Source organism: Lepidochelys olivacea (assembly GCF_965140295.1).
Source record: "Lepidochelys olivacea isolate rLepOli2 genome assembly, chromosome: 1".
Taxonomy (NCBI): Eukaryota; Metazoa; Chordata; order Testudines; family Cheloniidae; genus Lepidochelys; species Lepidochelys olivacea.
The window spans coordinates 230,088,700-230,112,193 of NC_140411.1; the positions used below are offsets into that span (position 1 = coordinate 230,088,700).

At 44.9% G+C, this 23,494-nt stretch overlaps 2 protein-coding genes across 2 annotated transcripts in view; both read right to left on the reverse strand.

Moving 5' to 3' along the window:
• The window catches only part of PARVB (parvin beta), a 97,467-nt gene that overhangs the window by 68,141 nt on the left and 5,832 nt on the right, over positions 1-23,494 (reverse strand). The window lies entirely within an intron of this gene.
• On the reverse strand, positions 710-22,706 carry LOC311531497 (uncharacterized protein). Its single transcript, XM_084648898.1, has 3 exons — positions 22,289-22,706; positions 1,911-3,597; positions 710-1,240 (listed from the first exon to the last, which is right to left on the reverse strand). Exons 2-3 carry the CDS (start codon positions 2,284-2,286, stop codon positions 1,188-1,190), a joined length of 429 nt encoding a protein of 142 aa, XP_084505024.1. The 5' UTR covers positions 2,287-3,597; positions 22,289-22,706; the 3' UTR covers positions 710-1,187.

Sequence of the window (23,494 nt, forward strand, 5' to 3'; positions counted from 1 at the left end):
CACCTCTTCCCATTCTGGTGCTGTGGCTTGTGGGAAGGGGGCGGGGGGGGGCATTCTAGGTCCTGTCCCAAAGCCCCGTGATGCTTCGCTTCGCATCCCAGCAATCGCTGTGCTTCCATTCACATTTGGCGCCATCTTTCAATGGTTTTTGTACTGCGCACTTTGTCTTCCCTTTCGGTCTGCCAGAATGGAGCCCGAAGTGCTGAGGAATATGCTGATAAGTCTCGCCAGCACGTCACGTTTGGCAGTTGAGTTACTCCTTAAGCTACAAACTGACAGTGAGGAGTCCGACGACGATGTCGACCCGCATAACGCATACAACAACAACATCCCCACGGTTATATCGCATGCTGTACCAACGTTTGTGAAGGGAAGGGTGAACGATTCACTCAGGCATGGACCTCAGAGGTTCAACACCTGGAGGCTGAATTTGAACAGCCAGAGAGCAGGGCTATTAGAGGGGCCCAGCGTGGGGCTGCAAGGATTAGGGATGCCTTGAGGGAGCAATTTGAGGCTGAAAGCCACCAGTAATGTTTGGTGCCTGCACGGGAGTGAAGTGCAGTGGTTCCAATGTTAGTAGGAATCTGTGTTTCCTATGTATGATACACTGACTTGCAGTGCTTGTTTCTTTCCTGGGCTAAGGTATCTTCTACTTTATGCAATAATAAAGAATGTTTTCAAAGCCAAAAAATCCATTTATTGAAAAGAAACACAACTGCTTGGGAAACAGAAAGGGTAAGGGGGTGGGGTGGGGAGGGGAACGGTACAATCACAGATTTGCGTATCATACTGTTATCATTTTCCTGTTATCATACTCAGCCTTCCCATCTGGAGTGCTGTGCAATGAGTGCTGCACTTCTGGCTGGCTGAAATGCATGGTGATGGGGGTTGAGTGGGTTGGAGGTGACATGGGGGTACAAGGGAAAGAGTTTTGGAACAAGGGCTGCGGGGTGGGGGGGGCGGAAGCGCTCCACCTGCATTGCTACGAGCGCCTGTATCGAGTCCACTTGGCGCTCCATAATGCTTAGCAGACGCTCGGTGCTTTGGTGCCGGCGATCCGCATTCTGCTGGAGGACCCTCCTTTCTCTCTCCCGCCACTCCTGCAGTTTTTGATTTTCATTAAGGGACTGCTGCATTACTTCATGCAGCATGTCCTCTTTGCTTCTACGTGGCCCCTTTCGAATTCTTTAGAGTCTTTCGGCCGGTGATGACATGAACGGCTGAGATCTCAGGGTTGCATCTGTAAAGGCAAAATGCAACACTTAACAGAGGCAGCGTTGTTCACACCAGACAGATCAATGATTTGGCCGTACTTAAAGTAGACAAGCACAGTCTACACAATAGCAGAAATTGTCTGTCCCAAAGCAAGCGCACATAACCCACAGGAGCCCCAAAATGGTGAGTAAGCACAGGGGCCAGGGGGACTGATTGTTTCACGGCTGTACTGTCCTCTGGGTTTCTGTGCCTTGGGGAGAACTAACAGCAGCAGGGGCCCCCTATACTGAACTCTGTCCCCACATTTTCCACAGGAGTTCGTCCTGGAAGATATCTCGCTGCTGAGAGTGACCTAGGAAGCAAGGGAGGGTCTTGTACTACAATGCAGCTTTCACCCCAGCCCATATGCAGCTTGCCTGTGTGCAGCAATGGTCCCCCCACCGCTCATGGCACAGTGGCACGGACATGTTAGCCTTACAGGACTAGGAGTACCGTAGCTCTCCCAAGGAACCTGCGCAAGCGCATTGCCCCAGCTTCTGCATGAGACCTTTGAAGAGATCACTGAGGCCAATTACAGCAATGTGAGAGAGCACATCAACGCCCTATTCCGCATTTAGGCATGCATGCAGCCCTAACCCTCCTAGCCCCAAGAGCCTGCACTGAACAACTTCCTTCCCAAAATAAAAGCCGCTTACCAGGAACCTCCTCTGGTGTTTGTCCTTCCCCAAGCACCGGCCGCTGCAACTGGCTACCTTTCTCCTGGCTTGAAAACAGCTCTGGCTGCATGCATCTCTGGATGCTGGGCTGTCTCCTCTCCTCCACAGCACCCTCACTCCCGCTTTCCTCCTCCTCGTCCTGCCTTGTTGAACTGGACTCTGAAGTGTCCATGGTACTCGGAGTGGAGGTGGGGTCGCCCCCAAGTATTGGGTCCAGCTCTTTGTAGAAACGGCAGGTCGTGGGGGCAGCACTGGAGCAGCTATTTGCCTCGTGGGCTTTGTGGTAGGCATTCCGCAGCTCCTTCACTTTAACCCTGCACTGCAGTGCGTCCCGCTCATGGCCCCTTTCCATCATGTCCCTTGATATTTGCCCGAAGGTATCGTAATTCCTGCAGCTGGGACTGGACAGCTTCTCCCCCCCCAAACACTGATGGGACACTTTTGGAGGCCGATCAGAGCGCACTAACAGACCAGGGCATCCACACTGGTGCCGTGGCACTCCAGCTGGGGCGCATCAAGCGTTATGCTTCTCGTCGAGTTGGAGTACCAGGAGCACTCCAGATGCGGAGTCCGGGCACTCTACGTGCCTTGCCAGTGTGGACGCATTATGAGTTAGAGTGCCAGGGGCTGCTTTAATGTGCTGTAACTCACAACTGTAGTCATGCCCTGAGTCACAAGGATTGGTCTCACTCCTGATTCACATCTGGTCTGTAGTATTGTGAGGGACTCTGCTAAACAGTTATAGCCCCAGAGTCAAATTTTCAAAAGCCTGTGACTTAGAAGCCTAGGGCCTGGTCTAGAAAAGTTATACAAGTATAACTTTGCGGATTAGGTGTGAGAATTTTTATTGATATAATTATACTGACATAAGCCCTGGTACAGATTGGTATAATTGTGCCTTATACTGGGGGAGGGGCGGGGGGAGGTTGGTGCTCTAACTCTATTAGTTAATGTAGCAAAACTTTCTAGGAGACAAGCCCTAAGTCCTATTTGCAAACGTGATTTAGAAGCCTACATTCCACTGACAGTCAATGGGACCTAGGTGCCTAAGAATTCTACCCTAAGTTTCATTGACAGTCAGTGGGGGTGTAGACTCCTAAATGCCTATCTCATTTTGAAAACAGGACATAGGCACTTTTGAAAAATGTACTTCCATTTTTGCAATCAGATCCTTGTGGGCAGACCTACTGGGGTTCCCCATGGGCATGGGAACGAGGGTTGCCAACCCTACAGGATTGGCCTGGAGTCTCCTGGAATTGACATCGATCTCCCAGTGACTACTGAAAGCAATCCGGGAGATTTTAATAGGATATTTTAAGAAAATGGCATTATGTCATGGGGGGAGAGGGGGGGAAGAGGAGGAATCTCCTGCAATAGCTTCAGTCAGAGTTGGCAACACTAATGGGGTCCCATCTGTGTGGATCCAGTTGCAGGATCGGGGCTTATGCTTGTTCCAGTGTCTGGCCATTAGTTGGCCAAAACACAAACACACACACACTCTTCTTTGAGAAAAATCATTTTTGAAATATTGCCAAACCCCCAAACATACTAAAATCATGATCTAGGCTCCACCCCAAAATAATGAGATTTTAATAAATCCAGAGTTCATTGCCTTCTCACTTCTGTGTCTTTTTGCTACACTCCAGTCATGTTTTCAGGCTCTTCTCTGCAATCAGAGAATAAAAAGGGTTTTTTGTAAAATAATGAAATAAATAATTAGTAAAAGAAATGAAAGCTGAGATTTTCCTGTAATCCCCTCAAGAATAATGTGAGTGGGGTAAGGTCATGAGGCTTGCAATAAATCACCTGAGCAGACAACAATGAGATAACTCAAATTGTTTAGCTCTAGGATCCCTATTCTAGCCCAATGCCCAGTAATATAGAGAGTTAGGTGCTCAGTACAACACAGCAAAAAAAAAAGGAAATCAAAGGTAGCAGAAAAGCAACAGTGAGAAGTCTTCAACCCCAGTTATGTGTTTTAGGACTCACCGAGACCTACACCTGTTCCATTCTGAACTTATTACGGCTTTAAAGATCAGTGCCCTGAATTGGACTACACTCTCATGCTTTTGTCATGGGCATTCAGTCAGCAGCAACACCCTCCCCTCCTTTCTTTGGCATGTACTGTGCCTCTTCTCAGGCACCACGAGTCATGAGACAAGGAAAATTAAACAACACAGCCTGGGATTTGAAAAGGGAAATAGGAGACACATATATCAGCCTCCCATGATACACGTCCTGTGAGATTTCCATGGAAAGTGCAGAGGCGGTCGTTCAAAACCCGGGACATCATCCTTGTAAATCAAACAGTGGTTTACAGAATCCCCTTTACTTGTGCATTGCCTGAACAGAGCCCAATCCTCCCTCCCACAACTGACACGGACTTGTGCCTTACCTCTCCAGTAGTTCCACTGAAATCAGAGTGAGGTACAACTATCTCAATGCAAGTAAGAGTGGCAGAATTTAGCCCTTACATTTTAATCTCTTCACAGCAGGGACCTCACTACTATCATGCACTTACACTGACACTACTGAAATAGTAAAAAACAATAAAGAATCATTAAGTGACCAGTGGGTTTGTCAAACACCATGGAAGCTGCCCCAAATCATCCAGGCAACAGAGCATTCTCTGGCCTATTGGATTCTCACCGTGGCACAGGACCATAAACCACCCCTCTCTCAATCCCAGTGACGGGGCCATGGCTAGGGTATCCATAGGCTCTAACAAGCCTCAGATGCCATAACAGGCCCTGGTGATCATTGACAGCCAATACTATTTAGTTGTGCTGACTGACCTGGCCTTATCTACTTAAACTAATATACTGCCTGGACTGTATAGCCACATGTCACGCTGTACAGTTTATACCCACAATAGTAAGTTGCGCTGTTAAAGGCACTTTGGTTCCAAATATCCGGCTGCTTCAGGGCATGGGAATGCAGACAACTGCACAGAATGAAAGGGATCAGTAGCAAGAAAGTGAAAGCTCCAATGAGATTTTCAAGCATTTCTCAAGAGGCATGAAAGTGAATTTTAAACTCAGCTTGAACCCAGACAAAAAAAAACAAACAAAAAAAGGAATTCCAATTAGGCAAATTCCACTACCCATAAAGGTAAGAACAATTTGATTTCAACATGAGGTACTTGCTTATCTGCTTCCTCAATAACGTCAGCATAATTAACACGGTGTTAGTGTTTTAGGATACAATGCAGGCCACCTTTAACTCACCACCATTAATGTTCTTGTTATAAAGGGCAATCACTAACTCTCAACTCTTAAAAAACAAAATAGAGTGATAACTAATTAATTTTAACTACAGTTATTTCTGACCCAAGGATTGAACCTCACCCAATAGAAAAGCAACAGCTGTCACAATGCTGATCATGGCACTTTGGACACACAGCACCTTCCACTTAGTTCATATGGTTGGTTAATTTCATCCTCTATTTCACTTGTTCAAAATTTCCAAATTGTGCGTGTAAAAAAGTAACACTGACACTGACAGCTTTTAGGGAAAAAATTGGTCTTGTGGTTAAACCACAGGTCTGGAAACCAGGAGATCCTGTGGGGTCCTATGCCTGGCTACATCACATACAAATTAACTGAGCACATCACTTCACCTCTCTGCCTCAAAGAAGGTGCAAATGTGATGCCTATGTACACATGCTAACAACGTGTGGCTCATTGTCCCCCTCTAGTGGCCAAGGATACACAGAAATTGACAAGCCTACTACTGCATTACTGATGTGTTAATGTTTGCAAAATCTGATGAAATCTTTGGATAAAAAGTGAGAGAGCAGTGCAAAATATTCATCAGTTAGGGATGCAAAAGTAGCAACAATACTAGGCAGTAACTTCAATCAAAATGATAGGAACTGACCTGATCACATTCATAGGAAGGGAAAGTGTTAGGAATTACATCCAAAACAGAAGTACTTTAATAAAAGGAAATGACTAGTAAGCCTGAATAGGCAGACAATACACACACTCACAGTAACCAGATAAGCCGACAGACTCACAGTGCCATTTAGACACAAGGTGGTCAGAAAGAAGGCAAATGCAAAACAACTGCTTTTGAGAAAGAGAGGTCTGATCACACTTCTTTTTTTAGCTCAGAGAAGTGGGTCACATTGGCTTCTATGGGCTTGTGTTAAATTGACAGTGACAGTCCCATCAGAGACTGGCGGGCAGTGAACAAAAGGTCTCCCTTATTTCCCCCTAAAAGGATTTTTTTAAAAAACAAACACTCACATCAGATAGAAGCCATACATTCTGGATCAGGATTGGCTGAAAATTTTCCATCAAAACAGTCTTTCAGTGGAAAATTATGTTTGACAAAACAAAATTTTCCACAAAAAGTGTCTGTTTTCCACGGAATATTTCAATTTTTCGCCAAAATCTTTTGGTTTTTGAGTTTTCAGCAAAAACAGAACATTTCCATGGAAAAATTTAAGAAAAATCTTTTTTTTTCTCCTATTGTTGTTGAAAACTGCCATAGGAAAAAAAAATAATTCAGACGAGCTGTATTCAGGGTGTAATGCTATAACATTCAGTACGATTGTAATGTGACAGAGCCCCAAAGGATACATCTACACGACAATAAACCACCTGTGGCTTACCCATGTCAGCTGACTCAGACTGCGGAGCTATACAGCTGCACCGTAGCCATTTGGGCTTGCGCTGGGACCACCCCAGAGCCCACTTATGATGGGAAATGGAAGAACCATGCACTGTTTGGGGCCTGCATATGTTTTTCCTTTGCAATGTAGTTATGCAGCTGTTTCTTTTCTATAGTTAAAATGCCCACTGACCCACTGTATCAAAGAAACAGGACCGCAGGACAAATGAATGAAGTCTCAAAATTGATTTTTGTGTTTAGCCCATAAACAAATATCTCCGTACCCTTAAATAAAAGCATGTGTCCAACTCTATCCCCTGACAGAATCCGCTTTTAAGGATTCAGCAGTTATGAGTCCTTTTAAATATAACAAAAAGATATTAAACTTGTTACCTGAACTAAGCAGAATGGGATCAGGACAACAAAGAAGATATTGCTGAAATGAACACTGTTCTGGTCCTTATGTAGCTATGGGGCTTAATGAGGATCAGCATGTGGATAACAATTAGAGAAAGAAAACGTGTGCCTATTTAAATACAGGGGCTCAAATTCCATGTTACAGGCTCTACTGGGCCATTGATCACTATTTTTTTGTTTTGTTTTGTGTGTGTCAGCGGTCATTTCGACTATAGAAAAGAAACAGCCACTGACCTACATTGCAAAAGAAAAGCATACATAGGTCCCTAACAGTGAATGGTTCTTCCCTAACTCAAGAAGAGAGAGAAACAAGAGTCCCCCTCATTTAGATAAAGTCATCAGAGATCAACAATCCCAGCTCCTTCATTTATAATATATTTAACTCTCCCCATACATCATGGCAGTTTGCCTGCTTTGTTACTGTCACAATTAAGTCGCCGGCATGGCAGTTGATCTTTTTTGTTCTTCTGCACTTTGGAACAGAAAGTTATTCAACTCAAGCTTGACAAAGGAACAAGAGAACATGGGTCAGGAATGTCCTACTAACATCCTGTATTAATTGTTCTGTGACTGGGACCTTCCTCCTTTGTTTCCTGCTTCTTATCTCCACCTCTTCCCCAGTTCTGAATGCATGCCACCTAGAGAGGAGGTGATTACTTAAGGATAACTGATAACTAGCCATCTTCTCCACTAGCTTATTCACTGCTACCTAGTAAGTAGGGAACTCTCCCAAGCAAATGAAGGCCATCCATTTCTAGAATTTGAACATTTTAAAAGGAAAAAAATGTTTGTACAGCACCTAGCACAATGGGGTGAGGATCCATGAGTGGGACTCCTAGGCACTACCACAATACAAATAATAAAGCTTCTATCCTTCAAGACGTGAACTGAATGGATTCAATGAAGTATCTTCCTGAGCCTGCAAAAGGATTGCTTCAGTCCATGAGTTTGCACCCTTGCTCAGTTAAAGTTCTGCCATAAAAAGAAGGGATTTTCCACTCATTAAACAAGGATTTGTTGGTGGTGGAATGGAGGCGGTGGTTGGTCTTTGTTGTTTCCCACTGCCTCCTGCATGAATAACAGGAACCTTGTATTTAAGAGAGGGAGGTAGAGTCTGAAAGTTGCCTGTTAAAACATTAAGGAAAGAGAGAGTCTAATGTGCAGAGGAAAGCTATGTGGGGAGACCTACTGAAGTAAATGTCATCCTTTAGTATCCCTGCACTGGCCTTGGGCAACATCAATACTCCCTTTGGAGATACTTGTTCTTGACCCCACCTCCCCTACCCTCCAACCCCCAGCACTGCCCTGCTATACAGTTAATAAAGAAGTTTTTAAATTTCGTATAGCAAATGCTATATAAAGCATTGCATATTACTATGTAGTCCACACTAATACTTTGGACTTCTACACCAAAGAAAAGTTCAAAGAGATTTATCAGAATGAATTAATCTTCAGAGACATTATTGTATTATCATCTCCATTTTTAAAAATATAATACACACAGAGTCTGAGGGCAAAGTTTGGGAACCCAAATCAGGCACCTAAATAAGGGGTTAGTTTTCAGATGTGCTGACACCCCCCAATTCCCATTGAGCAATGAGTGCTGAGCACCTCTAAAAATCAGGCCACTAACATGAGCACCCAAGTTTCTAAGTTTTGGACAAAGTGACTACTGAAGGACAAATCAGCCAGTTAACCAGCAGAGCCAGGAACGTACCTGAAGAGTCCCAACACAGTCCATTCATTTTAATCTCTGATCACACAGCATTGTCCCCTCTCCCCAAAAAACCAACAGAAATTACTTGCTAACTTCTGTACACTTTAAATCTGGCCCCAAATAAGGGCTCAATGCTGCAAACACTACCATTTGTCACCATTAGCGATTCCGACTGAAGTTAATGTGATTCCACCAGGTAGTAAACATTACAATGAATGATATTTGCAGAAACAGACTCGAGGATAGGGTGACCAGATGTCCCAATTTTATAGGGACAATCCCAATTTTGGGGTCTTTTTCTTATATAGGCTCCGATTACCCCTCACCCCATGTCCCAATTTTCCAAATTTGCTGTCTGGTCACCCTACTCGAAGATAAACATTTCCACAGCCTTCTCAGTTGTATACGGATCATCAGGAGAAGTTTTACATGCTTCAGCTTATTGCTTTTCTTCTCCTCCTATTTGTTCTAATTGATATAAAGTGTTATGCAGAATTTTATATTAAGCATACATATGTCTACACATTTGCACATGTCAAATGTTTTTTTCTGACTATGTCAAGAGAAATAAAAGGCAACAGGACTCACTGATGAAGGCAATGACAGCAGATAAACACCGGTAGTAGCAAGAAAATGGCACTCTCCAATCCAGCCTGCGATATGGAAGTCAAGAAAGAAGCCGTTTGCTATATATGAATTCGCATCTACAGCTATGACTCGCAATTTAAGGAAAAGAACTCTTTTTGGTGCAGAAAAGTGACTGCAGGAAAAGTACACTGAAGATAACAGATGCTGCAAACCACAAATATAAGTTCTCTCTGAACTGTTACTAACAGCTCTAGATGCACAAACAACAACAAAAAAGAAAAGGGAGTCCTGCTGTGAGGTTTTGCTAAAAAAAACAAACAAACCTTGCAATTCAGATATTTAACTCAACAAATTTTATTGTTTTATAGTAAATACTGGGTCTGAATCCAGTACAATGTAAATAGGGTCCAGCCTAGGGATGGGCAGACTATTTCACAAGGTTGGAAACCACACCCAGAAACTCAACCAAAGCTTTCAAAGTGTTTAGCACCTCTTCCTGTCCCGAAGCAGCAAAACAGCAGCAGCCAGAGTCTACAACTCATAGCCATGCTGGCTAGTGCCTTCACTCTGTGAATACATTCAGTGATTTCAGCAGAGCTACTTGCATGGTAGGATATTACTCCACATATGGTAGAATCTGACCTTTTAAGGAGTTTTTCTAATGGTTCCGGTTCTGCCATATTCAGGAAATTATTATTTGTATGGCAAGAGCCTCTAGGGGTTCCACCAAGATCAGGGCCCCATTATGCTGGCTGCTAGACAAACACAGAGTAAGAAACAGCTCATGCCCCCAAAGAGTTTACAATCCAAGTAGTCAAATCAGACAGACGCTGGGAGATAGAAAGTATTTGTATTCCCATTTTACAGATGGGACCTGAAGCACAGAGAGACTCAGTGACCTGCCTGAGATCACGTGGAAATTTTGTAGCAGAGCCCAAATTGGACTCAGGTCTTTGAGTCCTAATCCAGTCCAGCATTCCAACCACATGACTATTCTTGGAATTTCAGGAGAAAACTCAACCATGAGAAATATCAGCCCAAGTACCAACCAAAAGAGGCTCCGAGTTTTGTGAGGGATCCAAATGTTTGGATTATAGATTTGGGTGAGCATCCAAGCGTTCAAATATTTCACTGAACAGGAGGTGCAGAGTTTTGGAGATGAGGCTAGAAATTCCTCATGGTCTGTCAGTCTAGCCTGTTGCATTTCCTTTTTATTCTAAGGAAACACATCAGTGGCATCAGGCACCAGCCTACCTCATAGTTTGCATAAGGCAAGACATTATTTTGTGCCATGAGGCGCAGCAGCAGCAGTCTTGGCAGGCAGATGTTCAGTGGGCTTGGGCACTTTGAAGAGGAAGTGAGCCCTTCAAATCCAACCATTGGCCAATCTAAATTTCTTTTTAAAGCTACACAGCCTGACCCTGACTCAGGTTGGCGGGGAAAAGTGGGCAGAAGAGCTACCCAGTGAGATACACTCAAAGCCAGGAAAGAGAAGCGGCTTTGCTATTATTTCCTGTTTCTAATGTAGTAGTGTGCAAGCACTCCAAACAGGAATCGCGGCCCCATTGCTCTAGGCACCGCGAAAAAATCCCACACAAAGGCAACCCTTGCCCCAGAAAGCTCACCCAGTATAAGAACAGCCCCCTTGAACCACACTTGCATAGATCCAGCAGCCAAGAATCATCACATGGGGGTTGCTGTAGGTTAGAATGGGAATCTTTCCTTCTCCACATCCTGCTCAGGCCATTCAGAGGGCAGAAGCCTGATTCCTTGGGTTCTGTTCTCCAGTGAGAACTCCTCCTTCATTCCCAATGTCAATTTACAGTCATGTTACTACCCATGGTGTGACATGCCAAAATACCCAGCATCCTTGGAACAACAGTCTGCGTCGCTTGTGCAGACCTGTCCATTACAAAAGTGAAATTTCCCAATCAGGACAGATTCTTGTTATCTGTATTTTCACTTCCTTGAGAAAACTCTCCACTGTACCACGCTGCCTCCCCACAGCTGGATTTGCTCTCAAGCAAAATTCCCTAGTGCAATGAAACTCCTTTCACCATGACCTAGGAAGTCCCATATTGTTTTCAGGCACTTCAGTGGGTATGTAAATTGCAATTCCGATTGGCTTCAATATGACAGGGCTCCAAGATGGGGTGTGAATAGGGTGACCAGACACCAAATGTGAAAAATCGGGATAGAGGATGGGAAGTAATAAGAGCCTATATAAGAAAAAGACCCAAAAATCGGGACTGTCCCTATAAAATCGGGACATCTGGTCACCCTAGGTGTGAACAGCCTTACCAGTGAGTCAACAATGACACAGATCCCTAAGGGGTTAGACTCGGCATAGATTAAAGGTATAGTGCTAGCCACTCCTTCCCTGCCCAACATCCTGGTGAGGTGGCGTCACTGTAGCAGATCTCTGGAGCATGAGCAGGAAGGGAGGCAAACGATGATCCCAACGAGATGGCATGTGAATGAAGACCAGTGGAGAGCGAATTAGGAGAGGCACATTAAGGGAAAGTCCACAATCAGATGCCTGGAAACCCTTCCAAAACTCCACCGTCCCTGAAGAAAAGAAGATTCAATCCTCTGTGTGTGCCAGAGCTGTGTATTAGACCCATACCACTATGCAAGACAAAAACTACAGTATGCAAATGCCATTCTATTTTAAACTGAAAGAGACAACAATCTTTGCATCTATTTAATAATATGTCTTCAAACTCTTGCCAAGCAGGCTAAGTGGGAAGATGTGTTTTGAGGATCACACATTGTTTTTATTTAAAGATAATGAGAAACAGACAACATGCTCTATAAAGAGACTGTAATAGTTCCCCATCTCATCCAACTCCCACGTTTCACGACATCAGGAGTTTATTTCCCCACCCCAAAGAACTGGTGTACATCTCTCTCGCTTAGCTAATTAAAAGTTTTCACAGCCAACATATGGCAGCTTCACTGAAAAATACATCCTTTCTTTTCAGTGTATATTTGTATTACAGTTCAATCGTTTTAAATAAGAAATACTAAATGAGGAATTGGAAGTCATTAAAGCCAGAAGGGCTGGCCTGTTTTATGATCACTTGAAAATACATTTTATTGGGTGTTGAAAAGTGTTTTTATAATAATAAATAATAACAACAACATCAACAACAAGCAGCTCTTATAGAGATCTCCAGGTGTTTTACAGAAGAGGCAAGTATCATTACCCTCTTTTTAAAGTCTAAGAAACAGTCACTGAGAGATAATAGACTTGCTGAAGGTCACCAGAAATAAAACCATGTCCAGGGCCACATCACCTAGGCTACACTGCCTTCTCCTCTCTCCCTCCCCCATACCCCACTCCTCCAATACATAAATAAATAAAAAATAAATATTCTGCCAACCGACTCCTTAAGGCAAGACTGAACTGGAATCACGTTGCACACCATGTTTTTCAATTAATTTACACGCAGCACAGAATCCATGACTTCTGGCTGCAGAAACACAGGTTTCTTCGTGGCTAAGATGGAGTCCCAGTGTTGTCTACATGGTGACTTATTGCACAGTAAGCCACTGTGTGACTGTGTAGTGCACCAACTTGCTGTGCAAACATTGTTACACCACAGTGAAAGCCCTAGCATACGGCTTAGCATACTACTTCAAAGTGCAGTATGTTAAACCACACTCTCACACTTTTGCTGTAGCAGTGGCCACACCGTGAGTTACTACACAGCAAGCTGGGGTAATGTAGATTCACAGTAAATCCTCCTGTAGACAAGACCCAAGTCAAGAAATACATACATGGGCAGGCTGGACACATTCCATCCAGTAAAGGTTAGTAGTGTGTGCAGACATGTGCCTGCACAAACACAAGCATTATCCATCTCAGAGGTGATGACTAAAGAGAGTAACAAAAATAGCACATAAAGCAAGAGGTATTCCATATCTACCACACATGTGGCCAGGAAAACCCAACACAAATGCCATATTTTGCATATCATAGCATGTAACTCAATCTATTGCATCAACTGACCTAATACAGCCCCAGTGGGAATCAGTAACCTCCAGCAGTAACGACTAATGTATTTAACATATTTCAAAGACAAAATCCACTCAAAGTAACAACGCATCCCTCCCAACAGTCGCCATCGTCTGCTGGAAAACCATGTGATGGGGTGGAGGAATTATTTAAGCTCAGTACCAATGTGGACACAAGAACAAATGGATATAAACTGGTCATTGGGAAGTTTAGACTTGAAATTAGACAAAGGTTTCTAACCATCAGAGGAGTGAAGTTTTGGAATAGCCTTCCAAGGGAAGCAGTGGGGGCAAAAGATCTATCTGGCTTTAAGATTAAACTTGATAAGTTTACGGAGAAGATGGTATGATGGGATAACATGATTTTGGTAATTAATTGATCTTTAAATATTCATGGTAAATAGGCCTAATGGCCTGTGATGGAATGTTAGATGGGGGCGGATCTGAGTTACCCAGGAAAGAATTTTCTGTCGTATCTGCCTGGTGAATCTTGCCCATATGCTCAGGGTTTAGCTGATCGCCATATTTGGGGTCGGGAAGGAATTTTCCTCCAGGGCAGACTGGAAGAGGCCCTGAAGGTTTTTCGCTTTCCTCTGTAGCATGGGGCACGGGTCACTTGCTGGAGGATTCTCTGCTCCTTGAAGTCTTTAAACCACGATTTGAGGACTTCAATAGCTCAGACATAGGTGAGAGGTTTTTTGCAGGAGTGAGTGGGTGAGATTCTGTGGCCTGCGTTGTGCAGGAGGTCAGACTAGATGATCTTAATGGTCTCTTCTGACCTTAGTATCTATGAATCTATGAGTATTACTGCCACGAGTTGTCACCAATCACCACATTACTCAGAGTCATGGAGGCCTCATGAGACAATAAAAATTGGATAGAGAATATACTGGGGGAGGAGGGAAATGTCAGCTGGTAATGAAAACATAAGAGCTCCATTAGAGAACCATTCAGACTAAGACATCAATAGAATCGACACAATGATCGCTGACTAGACATAGCCTGTTGCATCAATCAGGTCCCAAGAGGCACAGATTCAGGTTGACTAGCAGGTCAGGTTTTTCTGTTTTAGATACTGCAAGCTGACTTTTAAGTCACTAGCTTCTGCAGTAAATTATAAATAACTGCATGCAGTTAGCCCGAGATGTCAGAGAACAATCTGCTGAAGTCATGACTGCTTTGATGACTTGAGGTCAGTGCAAGAGAAAGCCTGCGGGTAACCAGCTTTTGTCTTCCCTACTTCCTGCTGTCACTAAGTCTTCTAAAAAAAACATAACGGGTTTGAGGGATGCCTCTTAGTTTGCTGATGTGCTGAGGAAGATGAACCACTGAAACAGGAACACAGTAAGGTTGAAAATATGAAACGGCGGTGCACAACACTGAAGTTAACAGGGGAAGCATAAAGCAGCTCCAGTTACAGGCTCTACCAGCTGTAATGATGGTCAAAAGTCCCAAAGAGACACTGCTATATGAAAGCAGTGGGCCCTTCTTATGGTATATGCCAGTGTCAGTTTACTGCGTTCTTAGCTTTTCTGATGTCCCTAACAAGTAGTCATCAAGAGTTCTCTATGTCCCATGTATCCTCACATAACACCCCACACTTCCAAATTCATAAACACAGGCTGAGATTTTCATCCACGTGCAAGGGATTTGGAAACCTAATCACCTTTAGAATAAATAAAGGAAGCACAGGCAGGAACGTCTGTGAGGGGAGGGCTCCTACCTCATACTGAGAATGAGGGGCGATCAGCAGGTTATCTCAAGTGCCTATATACAAATGCACAAAGCCTTGGAAACAAGCAGGGAGAACTGGAGGTCCAGGTGATGTCAAGCAATTATGACGTGATTGGAATAACGGAGACTTGGTGGGATAACTCACTTGACTGGAATACTGTCATGGATGGTTATAAACTGTTCAGGAAGGACAGGCAGGGCAGAAAAGGTGGGGGAGTAGCACTGTATGTAAGGGAGCCTGCTCAGAGCTCCAGTATGAAACTGCAGAAAAACCTTAGTGTCTCTGGATTAAGTTTAGAAGTGTGAGCAACAAGAGTGATGTAGTGGTGGGAGTCTGCTATAGACCACTGGACCAGGGGGATGAGGTGGATGAGGCTTTCTTCCAGCAACTCGCAGAAGCTACTAGATCACACACCCTGGTTCTCATGAGCGACTTTAATCTTCCTGATATCTGCTGAGAGAGCAATACAGCGGTGCATAGACAATCCAGGAAGTTTTTGGAAAATGTAGGGGACAATTTCCTGATGCAAGTGCTAGAGGAGCCAACTTGGGGGGGGGGGGGGGCGGGAGCTTTTCTTGACCTGCTGCTCACAAACCAGGAAGAATTAGTGGGGGAAGCAAAAGTGGATGGGAATCTGGGAGGCAGTGACCATGAGTTGGTTGAGTTCAGGATCCTGACACAGGGAAGAAAGGTAAGCAGCAGAATACGGACCCTGGACTTCAGGAAAGCAGACTTCGACTCCCTCAGGGAACTGATGGGTAGGATCCCCTGGGGGAATAACATGAAGGGGAAAGGAATCCAGGAGAGCTGGCTGTATTTCAAGGAATCCCTATTGAGGTTACAGGGACAAACCATCCCGATGTGTCGAAAGAATAGTAAATATGGCAGGCGACCAGCTTGGCTTAACGGTGAAATCCTTGCGGATCTTAAACATAAAAAAGAAGCTTACAAGAAGTGGAAGATTGGACAAATGACCAGAGAAGAGTATAAAAATATTGCTTGGGCATGTAGGAATGAAATCAGGAGGGCCAAATCACACCTGGAGCTGCAGCTAGCAAGAGATGTTAAGAGTAACAAGAAGGGTTTCTTCAGGTATGTTGGCAACAAGAAGAAAGCCAAGGAAAGTGTGGGCCCCTTAATGAATGAGGGAGGTAACCTAGTGACAGAGGATGTGGAAAAAGCTAATGTACTCAATGCTTTTTTTGCCTCTGTCTTCACGAACAAGGTCAGCTCCCAGACTGCTGCGCTGGGCATCACAGCATGGGGAGTAGGTGGCCAGCCCTCTGTGGAGAAAAAGGTGGTTAGGGACTATTTAGAAAAGCTGGACGTGCACAAGTCCATAGGGCCGAACGCATTGTATTCGAGAGTGCTAAAGGAATTGGCGGATGTGATTGCAGAGCCATTGGCCATTATCTTTGAAAACTCGTGGCGAACGGGGGAAGTCCTGGATGACTGGAAAAAAGCTAATGTAGTACCAATCTTTAAAAAAAGGGAAGAAGGAGGATCCTGGGAACTACAGGCCAGTCAGCCTCACCTCAGTCCCCGGAAAAATCATGGAGCACCTCAAGGAATCAATCCTGAAGCACTTACACGAGAGGAAAGTGATCAGGAACAGTCAGCATGGATTCACCAAGGGAAGGTCATGCCTGACTAATCTAATTGCCTTCTATGATGAGATTACTGGTTCTGTGGATGAAGGGAAAGCAGTGAATGTATTGTTTCTTGACTTTAGCAAAGCTTTGGACATGGTCTCCCACAGTATTCTTGTCAGCAAGTTAAAGAAGTATGGGCTGGATGAATGCACTATAAGGTGGGTAGAAAGTTGGCTAGATTGTCGGGCTCAACGGGTAGTGATCAATGGCTCCATGTCTAGTTGGCAGCCGGTATCAAGTGGAATGCCCCAAGGGTCGGTCCTGCGGCCAGTTTTGTTCAATATTTTCATAAATGATCTGGAGGATGGTGTGGATTGCACTCCCAGGAAATTTGTGGATGATACTAAACTAGAAGGAGTGGTAGATATGCTGGAGGGCAGGGATAGGGTACATAGGGACCTAGACAAATTGGAGGATTGGGCCAAAAGAAATCTGATGAGGTTCAATAAGGATAAGTGCAGGGTCCTGCACTTAGGACGGAAGAACCCAATGCACCGCTACAGACTAGGGACCGAATGGCTAGGCAGCAGTTCTGCGGAAAAGGACCTAGGGGTGACAGTGGACGAGAAGCTGGATATGAGTCAGCAGTGTGCCCTTGTTGCCAAGAAGGCCAATGGCATTTTGGGATGTATAAGTAGGGGCATAGCGAGCAGATCGAGGGACGTGATCGTTCCCCTCTATTCGACATTGGTGAGGCCTCATCTGGAGTACTGTGTCCAGTTTTGGGCCCCGCACTACAAGAAGGATGTGGATAAATTGGAGAGAGTCCAGCGAAGGGCAACAAAAATGATTAGGGGTCTGGAACACATGACTTATGAGGAGAGGCTGAGGGAACTGGGATTGTTTAGTCTGCAGAAGAGAAGAATGAGGGGGGATTTGATAGCTGCTTTCAACTACCTGAGAGGTGGTTCCAAAGAGGATGGTTCTAGACTGTTCTCAGTGGTAGCGGATGACAGGACAAGGAGTAATGGTCTCAAGTTGGGGAGTGGGGGAGTGGGGGAGGTTTAGGTTGGATATTAGGAAAAACTTTTTCACTAGGAGGGTGGTGAAACACTGGAATGCGTTACCTAGGGAGGTGGTAGAATCTCCTTCCTTAGAAGTTTTTAAGGTCAGGCTTGACAAAGCCCTGGCTGGGATGATTTAATTGGGGATTGGTCCTGCTTTGAGCAGGGGGTTGGACTAGATGACCTCCTGAGGTCCCTTCCAACCCTGATATTCTATGATTCTAAATGGAAATTGGATATCCAAATCCCCCTAGCCAACTTTGAAAATCTCAGTCATATATTTTTACTCACTCCCCATGCCCTCAAGTTTGAAACTCTGGACTTCTGTGTCCACGGTATTGACCATATGTATACCTGGTACTTCCTGTATCAGGAAACCTCTCTGCACTGTGGATAAAGTTATCACGTAGGCTGAGCAGCAAGCCTGAAGCTGCTAAAACACTGAACCCTACAGCAAGCAGAGTCTGCCTCACCTAGCTCTTGTCCCAGATCACCTGGCACTTGAACCCTTACCTAGAAACTGATAGATTTCAGCAATGGAAGGAGTTCACTAGCTGAGCCCCTGTTCTTGTGAAATAAAGGCATGATCCAAAGCCCAATGAAGTAAGTGGAAAGACTCCCATTGACTTCAATGGGCTTTCAATCAAGTCTTAAAAGCGGAACATTTTGGACCAGACAGAACATTCTCTTGGGTGAAGAATGATGGAGGCAATTTCGGTTTGCTGCAGAGAGTGAAAAGATGACAGAATAAATATCAATCATATGCGAATGTTTGGCCTATGCGGCTGCTTTTAAAATATGCCAAAGAGATTTAATTTTACAATACTCCTTGTGTATATAAAACTCAGAACTGTGTTGAATAAGCCCTCTGTACTCCCACAGTACTGAGCTGTGAATCACTTGAATAAAATTTACATTAATAAAGAGCCCTGATATGTTACAATCCATAAAAAGCACTGAAGTAGTTATGATTTCATGCATTGCAGATATAGTCCAACCTAAACCACCACAAGTCAACCACCACAAAGGAACTGAGCAGTCTATAAAATGCCTTTTCCCCTCCAACAATATTTTTAAAAACAGTTGTGAAAACTGATTTTCTGTAAATTATTTTGATAACTATTTTGCTACCATTTCTGAAAAAAGTTTTTAAAAAAATCCAAAAATTTTAGTGAAAACAAAAAAAGCTATTTCAAAACACTTTGAAATAAAAACAACTTCAGTATTTCAATTTTTTTAAAAAAGGGTGTTTGTTTTTCAACCTGCTCTAATAAAGATGCAGAGCTATTCTGCTGATTCTTGCTCCTGCCAGACCAAGTGAAGGTTTTTAGCTACGATCCAAGATCCATAAAAAGATCCACCATTTCTCTCAGAGGTACTGTCCACACTTAAAAGCTTTTGCTAGTATAACTTAGACAAGTTCCCTAAATGAAATAAACTATACTGGCAAAAAAATTCTTTTGTTGGTATAACTGCATATACAGCATTGCTAGGGGTACCAGGTGTCCAGTTTTCAACCGGAACACCCAGTCAAAAAGGGATCCTAGCAGCTCCAGTCAGCACCACTGACCAGGCCATCAAAAGTCCAGTTGGTGCAGGGCTGGAAGGCTTCTTGCCTGGCTCCACGAGGCTCCCCAGAAGCGGCAATGTGTCCCTCAGCTCCTAGACGGAGTCCCATTGGCTGGAACTGCAGTGGCGCCTCCGAGCAAAGGCAGTGCGCAGAGCCGCCTGGCCTCACCTCCACCTAGGAGCTGGTGTTTCTGTGGACTCGGGAGCCACCCAACCCCCCGCCCCAGCCCTGAGCCGCCTCCCACACCCAAACTCTCTCCTGGAGCCCGCACCCCAAAGCCCCTCAAGCTCCCCACCCGAACCACCTCCCACGCCCCAACCCCCTCCCACATTCCAAACCCTTCAGCCCCAGCCCAGAGCCCCCTGTTGTACCCCAAACACCTCATCCCCAGCCCCATCCCAGAGTCCGCACCCCCAGCTGGAGCCCTCACCCCGCCACCGCAACACTCTGCCCCACCCCAAAGCCCCCTCCTGCACTCCAAAGCCCTCATCCCTAGCCCCACCCCAGAGCCAGCATCCCCAGATGGAGCCCTCACCTCCTCCTGCACCCCAATCCCCTGTCCCAGTCCGGAGCCCCCTCCCATACCCTGAACCCCTCATTTCTGGCCCACCCCAGAGCCCGCATCCCCAGCCATAGCTCTAACCCCCTCCTGCACCCAACTCCCCTGCCCCAGCCCAGTGAAAATGAGCAAGTGAGTGAGGGTGGGGAAATGGAGTGAGCAGGGGACAGGGCTGCTGGGCAAGGGCAGGACCTTGGGGAAGGGACGGAGAAAGGGTGTTCAGGTTTGTGCGATTAGAAAGTTGGCAACCCTAAGCATTGCCAGCATAGCTACATCATTTAAAAAAAGCAACAACAAAAAAAATACACTCCTCACTAACTGACACTGCTATGCCAGCAAAACTTTAAAGTTTAGACCTGACCCAATGCAGAGGGAACTAGTGGCAGGGGCAGAGGGGCCCTGAATGGTAGAATCCTATGAACAGCCAAGCTCAGAAGCAAATTCATGTTTGTTGTTATTTAAGGAAACACTAGGAAGGGCAATAAGTTGGACTCAATCCAGTGTGTGTCTATCAAGGCAGGAATGTCACCTGCCTCTATATAGGTACATGTATCATTTTAAAAGTATAACTCTAACAACATAAAACATGTAAATTCCCCTTCTAAAAACAATCACTTCTGCTTAACCAGCTTTCATTCCACCATTGATCTACTTATTTAACTTTATATAGATATGAGCAGCAGTGATGCTGTGTAAATGGATCATAAAAGCTAACCAAGTGCAGACCAAAGATTCTGCGCTGTCTCTCTCTTTCTTTTTGTTAATATATCACCCTTTCATATGCAGATCAACTAGAAATCAGTGTTTCCAACTCTGACACTGAAAGCTGTGTGCCACTCTTCCATTACCTCAGAATACCTCGCTGGGCATAGATGAACAATAAATTACACTTGGCTCTTACAGTGCTTTTCATCCACGGATCTCATGAGTTTACAAGAAGCGAACTAAGTATCATTCTCCCTACTTTACACCGGAGGAAACCAAAGCAGAGAGAGGTGAAGTGCTGTCAAAAGGCAGGTCGGTGCCAGAGCCAGGGACAGAACTCAGGTTTCAACGTTCCCATTCTAGTGCTCTATCTACCGCCAATGCTTTTCTTAAATAGCTACTGGAACTGGAAGTATCCTGCACAAATAATGGGTTATCTAATACACAACATTGGTGAAATATGGCATTTAATACCTAGAACGTTTTCCATTTTATTATTAATTTGCTCTTTATTTAGGAACACTAGTGCTGCAGACCCAATGGTTGAAATGATGTACGAATTGTCTGGTCTGTTCTTCCACTTAAAGTTTGCATTTCATGGCTATGGCATTTCAATTGTACTGCAGCTGTGAAATATGATCCTCCAAACTGGCCCTGAGGTTTGCGATCATTTGTCAGAAATGTCACTGCAGAGCCCTGCGGCAAGAGTTTTTACTCATTTTTTCCACATGGCTCACAATGGTGGCCAAGAGGGGAAGAACTTTGAAACGGGAGGAGGAGCAAACATCCGGCCAGGCAGGAAACAAAAGGGACACAGAGTGCCTTGTTAACAAGATAAGGAGGATACAAGAAGAGCTACAGTATTTGTTGTTTCCTGCTATGGAACGTGACTCTATGGAACACGGATGGGAGGGACTCCCACAGTCATCAACAAGACACAAGATCCAGTTCACAGACACAGAAAGGCAGAGCATCATTGAGGAAGAGGCTCAGAATCACTATTGTAGCTAGGGAAGGGCTCAATCCTGCAGCTCTTACTCGTAAAAGTAGTACCTCCTTATCCAAGCAGTCCCCTTAACTTCAATGGGGCTACTTGCACGTACAAGGATTGAGGGATCAGGGCCCCACTTATTTTCCGCTCCCTACACTGATGAATCCATTGCCACCTACATTTAAACACAAGCTTCCAAATTACACACAATATGATCCCTTCACATAGTGAGTGACGTTAAACAGCAAGATCTAACAACACTGGTCTCTGGTAACACTCTAAACACACAGAACACCACGCCAAGACACCGTACGCACTGCTTAGTGGAACCCTGTCTCAAGCTCCACCTCCAGGATTTGCAAGAAACAGGTGAACTCAAGAGGTTTCCTGTTTGGCAAGAAATACCACAACAGTGCCCAGCCGCTTGCAGTTATTTGGCACTCTGTACCCCTGGTCATAAAATGAAGACGACACACATCAGACTAAAAGTTACAGCAAAGGCAGCAGGAGTGCAGGATTCCATGCACCACCCCAGTACATGCCTCAACCCTGATGCCTAATGTCTCCAGGGCTGAGCTATCAGCTCGGCCTTGGCCCTACTTTGGACCTGTCTACAGCATAGCTGCACCAGTGCAAACCTCTGGTATAGACAGTCAACACCACTTATAAGTTACCCCTGCTTGAAATCTGCAGACCAGCAATGGCTGTAGCCAGAGCAAATCCCCAGAGCAGACAAGACTGCCACCAAGAATGACAATTGTGATGCAACGGGAAATACTGACCTGCTAGGTTTTGGCAATGGAAGAAGTTCACCAGCTAAACGACTCCTTTAAATGATCAGCTGAGGTCCAGGCCCAGGCTTCGGGGAAGCAAACACCAGCCAGAGCACAAAATGTAAGCATCTGAACTAATCTGAAAGCACATGAACTCTTGCTGAAAGGGATTTTCCTGCTGTTTACTCAGGCCAGGTCTACACTACAGACCTATATTGGTATAACCAAGTCGCCCAGGGGTGTGAAAAATCCAGACCCCTGAGCGACACAGTCATACTGACCTGACTCCCTGGGCGGACAGCACTATGTGGACAGAAGAGCTTCTCCCACTGGCACAGGAGCATCTTCACTTAAACAGTACAGTCAATGCAGCTGCGCCAATGCAGCACTTTAAGCGTAGATCTGTCCTCAGAAGTCATTCTCTCAATCAGCATTACGCTCTGCAAGGGACAGGGGAAGAACGTTAGGGTTTTTGTTTTATTTTAAATACTGGATCATTTCATGCCATGGGAAGCAAAATGGTGCTCACTCTGTAACAAAACATGTTGTTAAATAGAGAGATCTGGTTGTTATATTACTGTGTAAAGTTTCTCTAACAAAAGATCACTGTTGGAAAGATGATTGTATTGTCTCCGATATTTACATAGCTAAGAACTGTTAATTCCTAAATAAATAAAGTGTTAAAAAAGATAGTGGATCATTTAGTGTAGGTCTGTAAACTCAGTCACCAGCCAGGGAAAGATAACAAGCCACACACAGATCAGTTCATAGCCCTTACCTAAAGACTCTATTTATTGTCCAACACAAGAAATGCTGAGTGACAAACGAAACAACAGTCCTATTCTCAAACCAGATTGTGGGGGGCCCTGGCAGTTTAGGCTATGTCTACACTACAATTACAAACCTGCAGCTGACCTGTGTCAGCTGACTCCAGCTCATGGGGCTTGGGCTAAGGGGCTGTTCAATTGCGGTGCAGACATTCGGGCTCGGTCTAGAGCCCGGCCTCTGGGACCCTACGAGGGGGGAGGATCCCAGAGCTCAGTCTCCAGGCCAAACCCGAAAGTCTACATTGCAATTGAACAGCCCCTTAGCCCAAGTCAGCTGAAACTGGCCAGCCACGAATGTTTAATTGCAGCATAGACATACCGTTAGCAGTCAGCACCTCCACTGAGCCAAGACTCATCACCTCCCAGGCTTCAGCTGCATCCCCTATCT